The sequence below is a fragment of the Delphinus delphis genome, chromosome 17, assembly GCF_949987515.2.
Source record: "Delphinus delphis chromosome 17, mDelDel1.2, whole genome shotgun sequence".
In the NCBI taxonomy this organism is placed as follows: Eukaryota; Metazoa; Chordata; class Mammalia; order Artiodactyla; family Delphinidae; genus Delphinus; species Delphinus delphis.
In genome coordinates, this window is record NC_082699.1 from 61,793,164 (window position 1) to 61,812,266 (window position 19,103).

At 41.2% G+C, this 19,103-nt stretch overlaps 1 protein-coding gene across 3 annotated transcripts in view; it reads left to right on the plus strand.

The window, feature by feature from the left end:
• Positions 1-11,079: 11,079 nt before the first annotated feature.
• The window catches only part of DEPTOR (DEP domain containing MTOR interacting protein), a 141,820-nt gene continuing 133,796 nt past the window's right edge, over positions 11,080-19,103 (plus strand). The window contains exon 1 of one of the 3 annotated variants that reach the window (XM_059995127.1): positions 11,080-11,316. In XM_059995127.1, the coding sequence (XP_059851110.1) occupies positions 11,195-11,316 (122 nt within the window). In that variant the 5' untranslated portion in view covers positions 11,080-11,194. The remainder of the gene's footprint in view (positions 11,317-19,103) is intronic. The other 2 variants (XM_059995124.1, XM_059995126.1) reach the window with 2 other exon arrangements.

Below are 19,103 nucleotides of genomic sequence, written 5' to 3' on the forward strand. Positions count from 1 at the left end.
TGAATCCTTCACCACAGCCCTGTGAAGTGGACCCTTTTAAATACCGTTCTGCAAATGAGGAAGCAAACTCCTTACCCCAGGTGGCACAGCCAGGAGGTAGTAAAGTCTGACTCCAGTCTCGTCTATTACGGCTCGAAAAATACCGCACCGAGTTTGTGCAAACACCTTGGACCGGCAGTGAGGTCCTGGTAGAATTGCACAGGACATCTCACTTCTTTGGGTCTGGGGACCACTCATTATATCTGGGAATCTATGGCTCGGACTAGATCCATCCATTCGTTGAGTACCTAGTCTGGGCTGGGTGGCAGGTGAGGGGCTGAGACCCCGTGTCAAGAGGAAAGCACCTTCCTGAGGTAGGCAAGGCGCTGCAGAGTCCTGGGGAGACAAACTCACCACTACAGGATGTGTAAAGTGCTCCCTCGGCTTTCTCTAAGGTGTCTTCTAATACATCAAGATAAGATCTTCTACCAAACCTAGATCTTAGGCTGTGCCGAATGTAGCATTTTTCCCCCGAGCAGATCTACACAGGCTCGCATACACGGTATGCAAATTTAGATCTAATATAAATATTTGACTGCTTCTCTTTTTTTTTTATTTATTGAACATTTTTGGTTTTGTTGCTTATTTTTTCACTGTCCCTCATTAAACTGATTTTGTTTGTTTGATTTTTTTTCCCTCTGGCGATTTGGAAGGTCTATATCCCGCCTCATCTACTACTGCTTCCCTCTTCCTCTTCAAGGCTTCCTCCTAACATCAGGCACACAGGCTTACAATAAGATCTTTCGGTGCCTCCCACCATTTGGGCCTCTGTTTGTCTGGCATGTTCTTCTCTTGCTGAGCACGTGTCTTTTATTTATTTTACTTTTTTTCCATGTGGCTCGTGGGATGTTAGTTCCCTGACCAAGGACTGAACCCGGGCCCTCACAGTGAAAGCACAGAGTCCTTGCTGAGCACTGTCTGACAGAACTTCCTGAGATGTTGGAAATATTCTATATCTGCACAGTCCAATTTGGTAGCTACTAACCACAGGTGGCTTTTGACTGCTTGGAATGTGGATAATGTGAATGAGGAACTGCATTTTCTTTTATTTTTAATTCGTATTTATGTATTTATTTGGCTGCCCTGGGTCTTAGTTGTGACATGCAGGATCTTCGTTGCGGCATGCAGGCCCTTAGTTGCAGCATGCATGTGGGATCTAGTTCCCTGACCAGGGATCGAACCCAGGCCCCCTGCATTGGGAGCTCAGAGTGTTACCCACTGGACCACCAGGAAGTCCCTGAATTTTAAATTCTACTTAATTTAGTTAATTTAAATTTAAATAATCACAGGTGGCTAGTGGCTACTACACTGGATCATTCAACTCTGGGTCAAGCCTGGATCAAGATTTCTTCTCAGAAATCTTTCTCTGACCTCCCTGATCAGGTCAAGCCTGTCAAATATATATCTCATGCCAAAGGTACCTCTCATGCCTAGATTTTAAGTAAGTTGTAAATTTACATTTGTGTAATTACTTAATGTGGAGTTTTTTTGTTTGTTTGTTTGGTTGGGTTTTTTTTCTCTAAGACTGTAAGCTATAAACTTCACTAGGATATGTTTTCAGTCATCATTAAGCAGAGTGCCCAGCACATAATGGATCTTCATATATATTTGCTGAACAGTTCAATGAGTGAATAAATGAATGAGTTGTGACAATGTTTACCGCTAAGGAGGGGAGTGCAGGGGGACATCAAAAAGGATTTCTGGTTTTTCTTTACTGTATAAATTTTAACACTGAGAGCATATACATGCATTAAACATGTGTAATAAAATATATTTAAAATATTTTTCCTCAGTATTACAAAACTTGACATATGGAGACTTTCCTGGCAGTCCAGTGGTTAAGACTCTGCACTTCCACTGCAGGGGGCACGGGTTCAATCCCTGGTCAGGGAACTGAGATACTGAATGCCTCATGGTGTGGCAAACAAACAAAAAAAACCCTGACATACAGACAAATAACTTAAATGGACAGATAATAAATCACACATGAGTGAGGAAGGGAGGGAAAAGGGAGAAAAAGAGTTCCTGGCACAGATTGAAGGGAGACAAGTGTAGAAGGAGACTAGTAAGATCTTAAATGGTTGATGAGGGTGGCTGGGCTTGAGAAATAATTTTTGAGATTGAAAGGACAACAGTGGCTACTTGATTAGACATGGAGAGTAAGAGAGGGAAAAGAATGAAGGATGAATTCTAGATTCCTGCATGAGCAACTGCATCCCCTCATTTACAACATGTTGTAGGAAGGGTAGGAATAGGTTTGGAGTCAGATGAGTTCTGGCTTTGATACTTGAGATTGAGTTGCTATGAGAATATACACGTGAGGATCTAGAACTTGGAGTTTGAAAAAAGGTTTGCCCAGGAGCTAAAAGATAAAGCTTTTAAATGCACATATATGGTAATTACAAGGGTGCCTGTGAATGAGATGGGAGCTGAGCAGGACCCCGTGGGACCTTTCCAAGGACAGACACACACCCCCATCCCCTCTTCTCGTTTACAGATGAACTTTAGCCTCCTAGGCCTTTCCCTAGTTCCAAAGAGCAAAGTTAATCAGAGAAGTGAGATAATACAGAAACAAAGGAAAACAGTCAAGCAAGACAAAATAATAATAGTTTAGCCATAAAACAAAATCAAGGACCTTTAGTTCCTCCTCAAGGGCTACAGATAATATCCTAAAGCATATCCTTGAGTTGTTTTGCCGATACTAAAACCCCATCAGGTGGAAGAAGTTAACTGCTGACCACCAGCACATAGACCCCAGACCAGTCGGAACAAGAAGGTTGATGATGTTGATTCCTGAAATACCACCCAGTTACCCCACCACCACCCAATCAGAAGAGTTGTATGTGAGCTGATTACACATCCCATGACCCTCTTCCTCACACTGTCTTTAAAAACCATTTCCTGAAAAGCCGTCAGGGAGTTTGGTCATTTGAGCATGAGCTGCCTGTTCTCCTCGTTTAGCCCCATGTTGAGCACCTTGCAATAAAGCTGTACTTTTGATGAAAACTCGGCCTCTGTGCACTGGTGCCAAATAGAATCTCAGAGACAGAGTTTTGGGTGAGGTAGAAAAGAATAGCATTATTGCTTTGCCAGGCAAAGGGGGACACAGTGGGCTCGTGCCCTGAAAACCTGCATGCCCCAACCTGGGAGGATTTGGTGAGGAGTTTTATAGCAGTGGCTCGAGGGCGGGGTTGCTGATAAGGATCAGGGTGTGTGCAGGGCCTGCACTCCTTTCATCTGGCCTCAGTTGTTCTCCTGATGAGCTTCCCGAGGATACCAAACTGTGACCTTCTCTGGAATGAAGAATGCTAGCATCTTCCATTTGTTGGGGGTTTTAGTTCTGTAAAAGAGCTCAAAGATATTGTTGTGTGTATTCCCTTGAAGGGGAGCCAGGACCCTGCCCCAAAGCTGCACTATTGTTTCTTGGCTCTCCTCCCTTGTCTCTGCATCCCTTCCCTTCCCTAATTAGCAACTGTTTGAAAGGCTTCTGTGCCCAGGAGTCCCACAGGGTCCTGCTTGGTTTCACTTTTCTTCACCACAACCTGGTGTCAGTAGATTGGCTTTGCTGCACATCAGGCAAGCAGACCCAAGTTTGGTGTGGTAACAAGATCACCCAGCAAGAGTGTTATGTACAACTAAAAACTGGACTAAAGATGAAATCTCACCGAACAGTGGAGGTGGAAGCCTTGAAAGAAATACCTCCCTGGAGGAAAGAATTGCACATGGTAGGAAAAACAGAATAGTGTCTTGGAAACCACATTACCTTGTATTTACTTAAAATCACTTCAGGTAAGGAAGTGCCGGTTCACAGCAAGATTTATTTCATTCTGTGGGAAATACAGTAGTTTAGATTTTAACTTCATATCCTTTATTAATTAAACTTTTTAGGCTTTGCTTGTAGAACAGGATTTTCCCCACTAGATGGTGCTAGTGTTTCATGTTTCACAGAGTAGCCTGCTTTGCCGTTTTGTTCTCCATTGCCTTAGAAAAGAGAAGACATATCTATTAAATATTTACTGAGAGTCAAGCACTCAGGTGTGTATCCTGTATACATTATCTTCTGCAGTCCTTGCACTAACGTAAGTCAGATCACAGCATTCCTCTGTTCAAAATCCACCAAAGGATTCTGATCACTTTCAGAATAAATTCTGACAACTTAAGGAAAAAATACACAATGAAAGATTTGTGAATTTCAGTTTTATTCAGGATCTTAATGAGAACTAGAGCCTGGGAGACAACCACACAACTCTGAAGAGGTAGGGGAAAAACCAGTTTATACACGATTTTTGGCTCGGAAATACGTGCAGTCAATCATACATCTTGGTAAAAGATGACTGCTGATATCTCTAGTTAATGATTTTACTGCTTTTCTGTGTATGGGAAGATGCAATAATCTAGCATCATTGAAATTCTTACTGAGATATGCATCTATCTAAGGGCCTGCTCATCCAAAGCATAGAATGCCTCATCTTGTTTTTCATCCTGAATTCCTTTCAGGGTGCACTGGTGGTGGTCAATGGCAGTGGGTTATGACTTTACCCTTATAGAGCTGGGTGGTGAGCAATGCTCTTTGTCTTATTGATCTTAATTTTTCTGTGTCCACAGCCTCAAAGTCCTTATCAAGGCCCATAAGACCTTATACAATCTTCATCCCCTCCCCACCCCCTCACCCAGGTGCCCCTGCTATTCCCTTAATTTACAGGAGGCACTGCTGCCTCAGGACTCCTTTGTTTTTAAATCAACTTTATTGAGATACGATTTAAGTAAAATAAATTGCATGCATTTAAATCGTACAATTTAAGGATTTAACAAATTTATACACTGGTGACACCACCACCACAATCAAAATGCAGAACATTCTCTGTACCCCCAAAAGTTTCCTTATGCCCACTGGAAAAAGGAGAAGGAATATTCATGAAATATTAACTTCTATTTACTTGAGGTTTGCTTTACTCTTCTTTTTCTAGTTCTTATCATTGATTTTAGACCTTTCTTTTTTCTAATATAAACAGTTAAAAATGTGTTTATAAATTTTTCTCAAAGCTCTGCTTTAGCTGTATCACACAAATTTTGAAAAGTTATCTTTCATTATCACACAGTTTGAAATATTTTCTAATTTTCTTTGTGATTACTTCTTTGACCCATGAATTGTTTAGGAGTAGACTGTACTTCCAGATATTTGTGATTTCCTAGATATTTATTAATTTTTAACTTAATGTCATTATGGTATGGCTTATACATGGAGAACATACTCCATACGATTTCAGTTATTTTAATTTTATTGAGACTTGTTTTGTGGCCTAGCACCTGGTCTTTCCTAGTGAAATTGCCACTTTTTTATTTGGGGTTTTTCCTCACCTTTTTTAATCTTTCCTTCATTTTCTTCCCTCCTGTGGATTACTTGAATTTTTAAAAAAGAATGTCATTATAATTTATCAATTTCTTTTAGCCCTTTCTCTTTGCAATTTTTTAGTAATTATCATAGGGATTAAAATATACATCCTTGAAAAAGGAACCCTCCTACACTGTTGGTGGGAATGTAAGTTGGTGCAGCTGCTGTGGAAATCAATATGGAGGTTCCTTAAAAAACTAAAAATAGACTTCCATATGATCCAGCAATCCCACTCTTGGGCATATATCTGGAGAAAAACATAATTCAAAAAGATAAATGCACCCCAATGTTCATAGCAGCATTATTTATAATTGCCAAGACTTGGAAGCAACCTAAGCGTCCATCAACAGATGAATGAATAAAGAAGATGTGGTGTATATATACAATGAAATATTACTCTGCAATTTAAAAAGTTTACAAATGAGCTTATTTACAAAACAGAAACAGACTCATAGACATAGAAAACAAACTTATTATTACCAAAAGGGAAGTGGGGGGAGGGATAAATTAGGAGTTTGGGATTAGCAGATACAAAGTACAATATATATCCAGAGAAAACTCTAATTCAAAACGATACATGCACCCAAATGTTCATAGCAGCACTATTTACAATAGCCAAGACATGGAAGCAACCATGGGTAAAGAAGACATGGTATATATATATATACAATGGAATACTACTCAGCCATAAGAAAGAATGAAATAATGCCATTTGCAGCAACATGGATGGACCTAGAGATTATCATACTAAGTGAAGTAAGTCAGATAGAGAAAGACAAATATCATATGATATCACTTATATGTGGAATCTAAAAGGTGTTACAGGGAATTCCCTGGTGGCTCAGTGGTTAGGACTCTGCGCTCTCACTGCTGAGGGCCCGGGTTAGATCCCTGGTTGGGGAACTGAGATCCCACAAGCTGCATGGCACAGCCAAAAAACCAAAAGTGATACAAATGAATTTGTTTACAAAAAAGAAACAGATCACAGACAGAGAATAAGAATTTATAATTACCAAAGGGGAATTGGGGGAGGGATAAATTAGGAGTTTGGGATTAGCAGAGACAAACTACTGGTACTATACACAAAATAGATAAACAACAAGGTCCTACTGTATAGCACAGGGAGCTATATTCAATACCTTGTAACAAACTATAATGGAAAAGAATAGGAAAAAGAATATACACATGTATAACTGAATCACTTTGCTGTACACCAGAAACTAACACAATATTATAAATTAACAATACTTCAACAACAACAAAAAAGAAAGAAACAAAAAAGAAAGAAAGAAAGAAAGAAAAAGTGGCCAACTCACAAGGTTATTTTGAGGAATACTTGTTTACCACATGTATAACCCTTTGAATATGGCCAGTCACAGAGAAAGAGCTCAATAAATATAACATTATTATTCCATTAAAAAATCCTCAATCCCATCTAACCCGATGTCCCCTTTAAAAATAATAGATAGTATGTGATGCTCACTTTATTTTCTTTCATTAAATTCATAGAGAACATAAGCTTTCTAGGTGCATTATTTAAAAGAAAATCAATATGATGCCCTTATGCTGAAATATAGGGAAGAAATAGAAAAGGAAAATCACATATAACAAAATAATTTTTATTTTAATATTCAAATGACTCTAGTAGAAGGCCTAGTGTGGTCATCAGATATTTATAACTAATGAATAATTTTAGAATAACAGAATTAAGACAATATTTAACTGAATATTGCCATCACTTCTTTTTTATATTTGGTATTTTACAATTTGGCTTAATATATTCCTATGCAAATACACACACAGGCATGCAATATCTAACAAATGCACTGAAAAAGGTGTGTTGTTCTCACGGTACCACACAAATGGTGGGTGAAGCAATGTTATACAATGATGAACCTTTTTTGGTAAAGTTCTGAACAGAACAAAGTACAAATTTTTCTTGATGTACACAATAATTGCATCCATGGACAATTCAAAATTACATTTTTAAAATTTAAAAATATCTTGTGTTTCTATGTAAAACCAAATTAGGTTAAAGCTCAGTTAACTGCAAACAGGTTTTTCTTACACTTGAAGATCCCACAGGACATAGGAAAAACATTCAGGATTTAGGACAATTCATTTCTTCTTTGTGAGGTGTTGTCTCAAGAAAATGAGAATACCTAGTATCCCTAGTCCATGCTCACTAAAAGCCAGGAACACGCCCAATAAGGAGACAAACTACACCCTCCTCCCCAACCCCATCCAAATTTCCCCGAAGCCTTCCTGAGCGTGGCCCTTTTCCTGCAGGAGACCCAGTATCATTTAGTGTCATTGCAAAATGGACCACTAGGTGGTAGCATATACCAAAGATTAAGTATTTTTGACACTACAGCATTAAGAACTTGGGAGTGAGCAGGGCTGGGACTGGAGGACCTCAAATTTATTTGTAATGTTTTATTTCTATCGCTACAAAAAGGTGACAAAAATATTGAAAATGGGTGCAAGTAATGAACACATGAATACTTAATTTTTCTCTATCTTTATATTTAATTTTTAAAGACAAGTTCCCTTCTTAAATGATCAACAGATATATCTGGACAGGATGTTGCTAGACCATCAATCTGCTTCCATTCACAAAAGGAGAATAAAAATTATGGCAGCTGGAGATTCCAGATTTCCTTTAATGGTTAAGAATAATGTACGTCTTTGAATACTATGAAAATGTGTAGACAAGAGCAACACACCACTTTGGGGAGTGCAAGGAGATAGCACAGAGAAGGTGGGGTTTGAGTTGTCTTTAAGATCAGGTGGGAATAATACAGGTATATACGGAGAGGCAATAACAGTGATAGTTAACATGCTATTAAGCTTCGTAGTTAACAGTATTCTTTCACAGGTTTTAATCAAGTTCACCTTCTCACATTGCTGCTCACCCTTTTCCAGAACTATTCAAAGCGTGGTCGGCCAGCTGGTAACCATTACCTGTACTGAGAGACACTGAGACATACAGAAATTGAGAGAAATCATTTATAAAGGTTTACAGAAATTTGACAATTTTCTGTCTGTTGACCACAACAATGAAAAATTGGGGCTTGTGCTTTCTTTTTTTAATTTCTTTTTTACTGTATTTTACCAAAGTGTCAGTCTTCAGTGGATTGAAAACACACATAGGCACACACCTGTGCAAGCACACACGCACACACATTTGATCCTTATCTACCAAGAGTTTGAGAAGCACTGGCTCCAGAACACCAAAACGGCCAGAAGGCGTGAAGCAGGTGAGTAGGGTGCGCTGGAGGAGAAGCCTCACATTTTATAGTTTCTACCTATGATAAGTGGGCTTATTCGACTTTATTTAATCCTCGCAACAACCCAGTGGGCTTGGTGGTATGATCCTGACTTTACAAAGAAGGGAAAAAACATAGAAAAGATAATGAACTTTCTCTAATGGAGCCAGGAGTCAAACCAAGATCTGCTGGAATTTTTAGCCCTTTGAAGATCTTGGATTAATTGCCATTTCAGCAGCCTTCTCTCATCTAGCAACACCTATAGATCCCACTTTATTCTGGGGCCAGTTGCTCCAGAGCTCAGAGTCCTGGCATTTATGCTCACATGTCCTCAAGAGTCAGTTCACTAACATTCCCCTAAGTTAGGAAAAAGGGGCTGTCTTCTAACCCAATGGAACATGGTGTGTCTCATATGTCAAAAGAAAGGTTAAAACAATAATAGCATGCCAATTCCCCATTTCCTGTTCACATCTATACACACACATACACACACACACACAACCTTCTCATCAAGCATGAAAAATAAATTCTGCACTATCTCTCACTGGAGTAGTGGTATCAGGTATGTTACTGACTTGATTTTTTTCCCCCTTATGTTAAGGTGCTTTTTTTAAATAGTTTTTTTTATCATAAACTTGCATGATAAAAGTTTTTGACCTTGAGCTTTTTATCAGAAACTATTAAACAAGAAAGTATTTTACAAAAAAAATACATTTTTCATTTTTATTTTTCAGGTAAAGGAATCTGTCTGAATTCAAACCACACATGACTAGATTTAAAGGGAGAAAAACCAGAAGACAATCATAATAGTGATACGATTTACAATATGTAGATAGAGCTTTTGGATAAAACTAAATGTTGCTTGAACAATGGATAATTAGGAACAGGTAAAATTTTTTTTTCATTTTGCACTTTCAAAAAGCTTAAAACCATTAAATCAAAGAGAGATTTAGTGGGGCTAGGTCTGCACTTCTCTTTTCTTCATTCTGAAGGCCTATTAATAATAAAAAATTCATTAGAGATAACTTGAGGAAAAGTGTTTTGTCTAGCATCAAAAACTCATAATGGAAAGTATCTGGCAAGAATTTCTTTTTTTCCTTCTTTCTCTTCTTCGTATTAAAAGCAGTAATGATATTAAAGAGAACATCTATTGAATACATAGCATGTTCTTGGAAATTTTTCGTAATGTTATTTCATTTAAGCCATACAACATCCCTATAAAGTAGGAATTATTCCTGTTTTATCGATAGGAAATTGAGGCCCAGAAAAGTTAAGTAACTAGCATAAGTTTGCAAAGTTGGTAAAGGACAGAATCAGGACAGAAACTTCATTTTTGAGCTTGAAGCCCACGCAAACTTTTTTTTTTTTTGCGGTACGCGGGTCTCTCACTGTTGTGGCCTCTCCCGTTGCGGAGCACAGGCTCCGGACGCGCAGGCTCAGCGGCCATGGCTCACGGGCCCAGCCGCCCCGCGGCATGCGGGATCCTCCCGGACCGGGGCACGAACCCGCGTCCCCTGCATCAGCAGGCGGGCCCGCAACCACTGCGCCACCAGGAAAGCCCCCCCCATGCAAACTTTTGATAGTCTATGTAATGATTACAGAATTAAAACATGAGCAACAGCCAGTTAATCTCGTTATCTCCGGGACCTCTACTTCTGTTAAACGATTTTCCTACTTTATGCAGAATTTGGATCAAGTTACCCCATCTCTCCGGGCCTGCTTCCTGAGTAAAACGAGGACAATACTCATTTTATAATTTGTTGCAGTTAAAGACGGTAACAGCTACCTGAAGCGTCTTTAATGCAGCAGATTGTCAACAGATGATAGCCACAATTATTTTTATTTTGTAAAGGAAGAAACTGGGGATTAAGCACATTTAGTTACAAAATTATAGGTGTGGAGCTGGATCCCAGGTCTGTCTGATTCCCAGGCCAGCGTTCTTTATTGACTACACCGTAAGGTAAGTAAGCTGTCTTTGGTGAGGACGTTGCTTTAATTTCTTTAAAGCCCTGCAATGACATGTACAGCCTTCATTGTTCACTATTTAGCTAAATTATTATTTTCACTCTCTGGCAATTTGGGACATGGACAGTATCATAAAAACGCCTCCACACTTGTCTAGTAACCTCCCCGCCCGTCCCCAGGATCCCACAGCATGAGCTTTGTGGGTAATGGGAGAGGTCCACAACGAACTCGACCTCAAACAGCACAATTAGCGCAGAACCGCCCCCCGCCCAGATGTTGATATTTTCCTCTCTCGGCCCCGCCCCCGACCACGCGGGGCTCCAGCCACGCCCCCAAGCTGGAGTTACTGGGGCGGACTCGCCGAGCGCCTCAGCCTACCCACAAGGGATTCCCTCTCCAGCCAATCGCGTGTGAACTACGGGACGGCCCCTAACAAAGATGGCGGGGGAGGCCTCAGTGAGGGCAGGCTGATTTAATACCCGAACCCGCGGCGGACCGCGAAGACAGAGGTAGCGGCGCAGCCCCGACCATGGAGGAGGGCAACAGCGCTGGCAGCGGTGGCAGCGACAGCAGCACCAGCGGGAGTGGCGGGGCGCAGCAAAGGGAGCTGGAGCGCATGGCTGAGGTCCTGGTCACCGGAGAGCAGCTACGGTAAGATGAGGGGCAGTGCCGGGGGAGGCTAGCGGTGGCACTGCCAGCCAGTGTCCGTGGCAGTCGCGCGCGCGCGCGCGCGCCGTGGCTCGTGGCTAGCGACTCGCGCGGCGCTCCGGGACGCTTGCGGACGCGTCGACCGTCCGCGCCGCGCCGCCGTTTAGCTGCTGCAGCCCGGCGCCCTGAGGACTCCGGACTGGCGCCGGGCTCCCGAGGCTGACGCGGGCGGGCGCGCGGTGCTTGCTGCGCCCTCGCCCAGCTGCTGCAGCCCTGCGCCCCGCAGACGCGTTGCTGCCGACCGCGCGCGCCGTCTTTGCCCGGGCACCCGGGAGCTGCCAGGCCTCCTGGCTGACAGCTAGCTCCTCCTCCGCTCAGAGAGCAAGAGGAGTGGGTGAAGGGCCCCCCGCCGGGCCCCCCGCCGGCCCCAACCCCAGCCCCTTTACTCCTAGATAAAAGGAGCCAGACCAAATCCCTTTCACTTAAGGTTTTACTTTTGGCTTGCAAGTCTGGCTTCACTCCCCTGAGCCTCAGTATTTTCATCTGTAAAATGGGGCTGATCACGGCAACTTCCTTGAATGGTTGTGGTGGGGGCTAAACTGAGAACATTTCTGAAACACTGTACCTATCACTTAATTGGCACATACTCATCCGTCATTATTTGGGTCCGCAAGGGGGCGTGGAGGCACCTTGTCCCGCTGCCCTGCTGCCAGCTCCCCCAGCGCGCACATTTTAGGTAGCAGGGTCCATTGGCCCCCGGCTGCTGCAAGAATTGGGACTTGATGTGTGTCACTGCGTCCAGGACAGGCAGTTACCCCCAGATTCAGGACCCCCTCCCGCCCACTTTATCATTTCCATCCCATCCTGGTCCTTCTTGGATTCATGTTTGAGAATTCTCCTTATGGTATGACCGGTTCCGCAGCTGCGTCTTGTGGTCATTAATCAGTTTGCCAGGGGAAAAACCCCTTGGCTTTACAGTGGTTGAGCCAAAACTTGCATGCCGGCCCCTGTCCCATCGCAACGGTGCGCTTGCCTCTTACTTCTAGTTCTTGGCCTGAATCTCCAGGCTCGTTTTGGTTTCTAAAATGCTGTGTTTCAGGACCCGAAGGAGAGAGACTCTTGCAACGATCCCTAAAGGTTTGGTAACCACCCTGCTTGCTGCCCTTAGGTTGAGAAAGTAAATATTGGAGGTCAGAATTAATTTAGTTACAAGTTACAAGAGGCAAATTGCGCATTTCTATCCCTTGGTGATTTTTTAATGTATAGTCAGAATTAAAGGGAATAAAAGCTTTTCCATCAAGAGATTTTCTAACTGAAAAGAATCAAAGCTTTTCTGATTCACCTTGAAACACTTTAATAATTTATCTGCTCTTCAATTGGGTACGTTTCACTTCCTTTAAAATGATAAACTGCAGGGTGCCTCTGTTTGTCCAGAAAGCACTTTCTCTCCTTCGACATGCTTAAATACCCCTTCCTTGGTTGGGGAAGTCCCCAGAGCACTTCTCCTCTTCCCAGGCACCCCTCTGCACGGCAGCAAGTTTGAGGACTAGGCTTAGTGTGTCGGTAAGAAGATAGAGGGCTGTCTCGCACTCGGGTTATATAGACCTGGGTTTGAATTTCTGCTCAGCCACTTTGTTGCCAAGAGTTAACATTAAGTTGTTTTGAGGAGGACTTTAAAACCAGAGTGAATCTGGGTTTGCTACTTAATAGTGTGGGACCTTGGACAAGTTACTTAACTAAGAATGATGGGTAATAATGGAGCCTACCTCTGTATTGTGATGAAGATTAATTAGATGAGTTAGTACTTAGATCAGTGCCTGGGATATAGTATGCACCATGCCAGCCTTAGTTATTATAGTTCTGTGACTTTGGACAAGTTAATTCACTTCTCTGAGCCTGTTTCCTCATCTGTAGAAAGGCAATGAAGATAGCACTTCATAGGTTGTTGTGAGAGTTTTCCCCTGGGCTTCATGTATTGAAGAGCATTCAACAAATGGTTGTTGGAATTAACGAGTGTTATTGGTCTCTGTGTGTCACCACAGGTGACTTCCAGCTGAGCAAGATCTAGCAGAAAGGATTGGTTGGTGGTTAAGAACACAGGCTATCTGGGTTCTTATTCTGTCTCCACCATTTATTAGTCCTGTGACTTGCGGACAATTTACTTAACTTCTCTGTGCCTCCGTTTTACTTCTCTTGCAGGAATTTTGTGAGGATTAAATGAGGAGGTGCTACATGTAAAAGGCTTAGTAAATGTTAGTTACTTAATTTTACTTTGGGGAACTGTCATCATTGCTTCTTAAAAACCTCTACCATCTTTGCACTGTGCTGAGTACAGAGTGTATAGTGATTACTCGAATATTTGAATAACTAGTGTATGTAATTAAATATACTGTTGTAAATACAGATAATGTAATATTCAGAATTTAGGGTTAAGTGGCCATGTATGCCACTAGCTTCTTGGTTACTGGAAGAACCTCTCTTAAAGGAGTAGGGGTGCAGCCCTCCTGGCTGTCACTGTCACAACATGATTTCACATCCCTAACTGCTTTCTCACAGGTGGATTGTGGGGACTTTGTGATGTGCAGGCCTCCTGCCTCTAATTGCTATACACACACACACACACACACACACACACTCACACACTCACAGACACACAGACAATTCCTCCTCTCTGCCTTCTCTTTCCTTTCCATTGCTTTCTGGGTCATCAAAGATGAGGTGAATGAAGGTGGTAAGGAAAGGAGACACCAGGATTGGGATTTGAAATACAAAATTTGGCTTCCAGGTCCAGCTCTGTGAATTTTATTAATTTAATATTTATTTATGGATGTATATATGGATGTATGTATTTGTTTTGAACTACTTTTGCTTGGGCAAGTCAGTTAGCCACTCTGGGCCTCAGCGACTGTGCCTGCAGAATGGGAATAATAATATCCTCCCATGTAAGATCTGTGGTGTTGGAGCAAATGGGGTATAACATGGGAAGGAACTTTGTAAAATAAATCAATAAGTCAAGAGTAGTTGTTGCTATGATTATTATAAACTTCAGATGTGAAATTGGGGGTTGGCTCCATAATCCTGACATTTTGGTAAGGGCAGCTGGTTGCATAAGGATATGAAATTGAGTAACATTTAAAAACATCTCCTGCTTTCTTCTCCAGCCTGACTGCAGGATCCTTTTCCTAATCTCTTTGTGCTTTCCCTTGTCGTAAAAGATTTTACTTCCTTGCTCAATGTATCTGAGTGTCTTTGTATCTTAAAACTGCATTTGGATACCACTTCACATCCCCAGGATGGCTATAATCAAAAAGACAGATAATGAGAACTGTTGGCAAGGATGCAGGGAAACTGGAACCCTTATACACTGCTGGTGGAAAGGTAAAATGATGCAGCCACTTTGGAAATCATTCTGGTATTTCCTCAAAGACTAAACATAGAATTACCATGCGACCCAGCAGTTTTACTCCTAGGTATGTATTCAAGAGAAACAAAAACATATGTCTACATAAAAATTTGTACACAAATTTTCACAGCAGCATTTTATATAATAGCCAAAACCAGAACCAACTCAAATGCCCACCAACTGATGAATGGGTAAATAATGTGTGGTCTATTCATACAAGGGAGTATTATTCAGCAATAAAAAGGAATAAAGTACTGATATATACTACAACATGGATGCACCTTGAAAACATGATGCTAAGTGAAAGAAGGCAGACACAAAAAGGCATATATTAGGAGGTTGGCCAAAAAGTTCGTTCGGGTTTTCCATGTTACGGAAAAACCCGAACAACTTTTTGGCCAACCCAATATGACTCCATTTATATGAAACGTCCAGAATAGGCAAATCTGTGGAGACAGAAAGTGGTTGCCAGTGGCAGTGGGGAGGGGGAATGGAGGGTGATTGCTGATGGGTGTAGAGTTTCTTTTGGGGATGATGAAAATGTTCTCAACTTGATTGTGGTGATGATATCATAACTCTGTGGATATGCTTAAAAACCATTGAATTATATACAGCAAATGGGTGAATTTTGTGGTGTGTGAATTATATCTCAGTAAAACTACTACAAAAATGCATTTGGATGACACATTAGAGTGATGAAAGACAAAATATTAAAACTTTTAAAATAAACTTTATGCTTTCTTTTTGGATTGGCCAAAGAATGTGATGAATTTTATCATTAACTTGATAACACATGACTACCACGCCAGATGGGACTGATATTTTATATATATCTTTTTATGGTATCATTCTTGATACAGCACAGAGAAAATATACCGTAAATAGTCCAGAAAATTGTCTCAGAACATTCCTGATTTGAAGATAATTAACCATATAAAAATCCTTCGTATTAGTGAGGTTTCATACGATGACTTTTTAAATCATTATTTATTTTTATGTTTTATATATAAATCTTTTATCTTGAGATTTGTCATGCAATCATAACTGATATTCTAATTACAGCACCCAAAATCCACCTTCTGTTTCTTCTATAGATTAATCCCAGAGATACTTAGCAAGAAAGTGGTTTGTAATAGAGCATTTAAATAAAGAAGGCCAGTGAATCTCACTGTTCTCTCTGTGGTAATGGTAGGCATGATAATAATAACAATAATACCTATATGGCATATATTACCTGCCAAAGACTCTTCCAAGTGCTTATATATATTATTAGAAATATATATTATCAAAAGCATATATATGCCTTTAAGCTTTCTAAGCTACTCTGTGTAGAAGATATACTTGTTATCCTCATTTTACAGATGGGAAAACTGAGGAATGAAATATGTAAGCTAACTGGCCATAGATTTTTCAGCCAGAAAGTGCTAGGGCTGAGAGTTCTTGCTCTTAAGCAAAATGCTAGATTACAATTTAGAGGATTAAGAAGTGTCAGGGTAAGACCAATGTAAAACTGAATCATATATATAAGACTGTGATATTCTGGTATGAGAACTTTTGCAAACAAGCAAGTAGACAAATGATTTTTCGCTTCTGTCGGGAAAAATCTAATTAATTTCTAGAGGTGTTTATGTTTTTACAAGATAGAATGGTCAGTTTCTCCGTTAACTTTTAAAGTGGGTCTCCCTTGCCATATGGTTTTGAAAACTTAATTTGAACTCCACTCATTCTGAATTTGTAATCATTTTAATGGGAAGATAAATTACAGTTCACTATTTTGCCAGCTGTGAGGATGGGAGCGGGGTAGGGGGAGAATTAAGAATGTAATGAGGAATGCTTAATTAAGAGAGAAAACACCTCAAGCTTTTCAGTTATGCTCACCTACCTAGACTAAATATGCTAATTACAACAGTCTTATCCAGTCATTAAAGCTGGGTCCCTAAAAGCAATTTACGAGGCAATGAGTTTTAGGTAAGTTGTAGGAAATTGCCGTTCTTTCAGATTGTTTGATGTATTGCCTTTTTGCTACACCAGACTGCCTTTCCAGACTCTTACAGCCTTGCTATTGCCTTTTTCATAAAAACATGTTAAATCAATATTAAGTTGCTTTTCTGAATTTGCTTTGCCAATGTTAATGCAGTACGCAGATAGAAGGTACAAGTCAGCTTCTGGAACTAAAGGCCAATCTACAATAAAGTAAATATGAGATATGGAATTTAGAGATACAGAACAGAACAAGGAGAAATACAGCTGACCCCTGAACAATGCGCAGGTCACGGCACCCGCCCTCTGCACAGTTGAAGATCCGAGTATGACTTTATAGTCAGACGTTCTCTTCATCCCTGGTTCCCCATCCACAGATCCAACCAATCATGAAATATGTAGTACTGTAGTATTTATATTGAAAACCTCCAAGTATAAGTGGACCTGAGCAGTTCAAATCCCAGTTGTTCAAGGGTCAACTGTAGTTTGTTTTATTGCACTTTGAACTTAAGGCACTTCAAAATTGGCTTAGAGAATGTCTTAGGGGGTAGCCCCTACTGGTGTCCGTTAATATGGAAGTAACCATTGTAACCAAAGGGAATAGAGGGAAAGCTACTGCCCAGATGCTACTACTGAAATGTAGGGATCCAAGCAGGAGGAATACGCTTTTATTCTTCTAATAAGCAGAGAGGATATCCTGGCCTTGGGAAATTACCGCCTGTTCAGATGAAAAAGGGAGAACTTTAGGAAATGGCAAATGACTGTATTTGGAGTCAGTGCAGACAAGCCTCGTGTAGAGTGATGAACTGCCTTTACACCAGAGGCTTTTCTCATATACAGACCCTGTTCCTACGAACATCTTTTCTGCTTCACACATTGGGTGTGGGGACAGTAGGCACAGTCCTGGCACATAGCAAACTCAGTAAAGACTCCTTTCTTCCCTGGAGAGAGAGCCTGGGAAAGTACTTTGTCACTTGCCAAAACCCTCATGCAAATGGAAGACACTGAGTAAGTGCTCAGTACACGATTGTGGAATTATTGTACACCTTCATGCGCTTATCCTGACATACACCTGTTTTTGAAATGAGTGCAGTGTTAGTTGTTTCTGAGTAATATGTTCGCGGTTACTTTTCTAAAAGGCCAATCCTGGTATTTAGGTTTTGGCTTCTGTCGACTTTGGAATCAATAAACCGGAAAATAAGTTATTAAATAAACACACCTCAAAAGAAGCGAATGAGAGGTGGCGGATGACTGTTCTCCTCTCCTAGAATTTCTAGTATTTATTTGGATCAGGAACTCACGTCCCTTTATTAGGTGGCGGCTCTTAAATGGTTGGTGTCTATGAGTTTAGTGATTAGGAAAAGACAAAGGAAACACTCATCAACCCTCCTTCTACCTAGTAAGTCATCCCACTTTTCTCTCTTCCTCATTATCTACCAAGCAGAGATGGGTCCCAGATCTGGGATCCTTGTCCCCGTATTATCAGCTTTAACCAAACTTGGAGGCCTATGGCAGTGACTGTTTTTATGGATTATTAGATGCTGGGGGAACACCAGTGGAGACGGAGTGCGGGGAGAGAGCTTAGTGGATCAGACAGCCTGCTTGTAAACAGCTGTTCCCGTGGCAGTGCCAGCAGGGGCAACAGGAGCTATTTTCATCAGGGCTGGGATGGCCCCAAACTGGAAGAGTTCAGAGAGAGCAGGAATTTACTCTCGTCTGCACAAAGAGTCACTTTTCTGTAGCTTTCCAAATATTTTTAAGGTTGAGTAGGAGAGGCGAGATGGAGAAAGAAAACACACCTGGGAGTGGGGGACAAGATATCCTTTTGTCTGTGCAGTTTTCTGATAACAGCTGTTGCTAGGGTGTGGCAAGAGGGGACAAATGCCAGGGCCTCCAGCTGGGGGAAGCCCACGGCAGCTGCAGAGGAGGTAGATAGCAGCTAGTGTCATCAGAGAAAGGCTCAAATCTTTCCACTTGGAACCTTTAGCTGCTTCTGGTGATTTTGTTATTGTTGGTGGTATGTGTTTGTTATTTGTTTTAATCCTGATGACACGGTCTCCCTGCAACACTTGTACCTACAGATTTCTGATTCTGATATTTACCCAGAGGTTCCTTTCATTGAAGTAAACTGTGGCTCAGCACCCACTTAGGTCTTGGCCTTACTTTGATCATCCAGCTCTGTAAGGCTCTCCTTTGGGTGGTGAAACTGTTACAGCCCCAGAGAACCGAACCTTGTGCTTTGTGGCAGATCAGGTAGGCTTCAGAAGGACCAGTCCTAGTACAAAGTGCTCAGTAGCTTCTCTGATCATGACTTAAAGTGTGAGAAACAAAAGAAGATCGGAATGAACATTCTCTCCTTAAGAGAGAAAGCCTCATTTCATGCTATCCTGTTTTCATTACAGTTAGG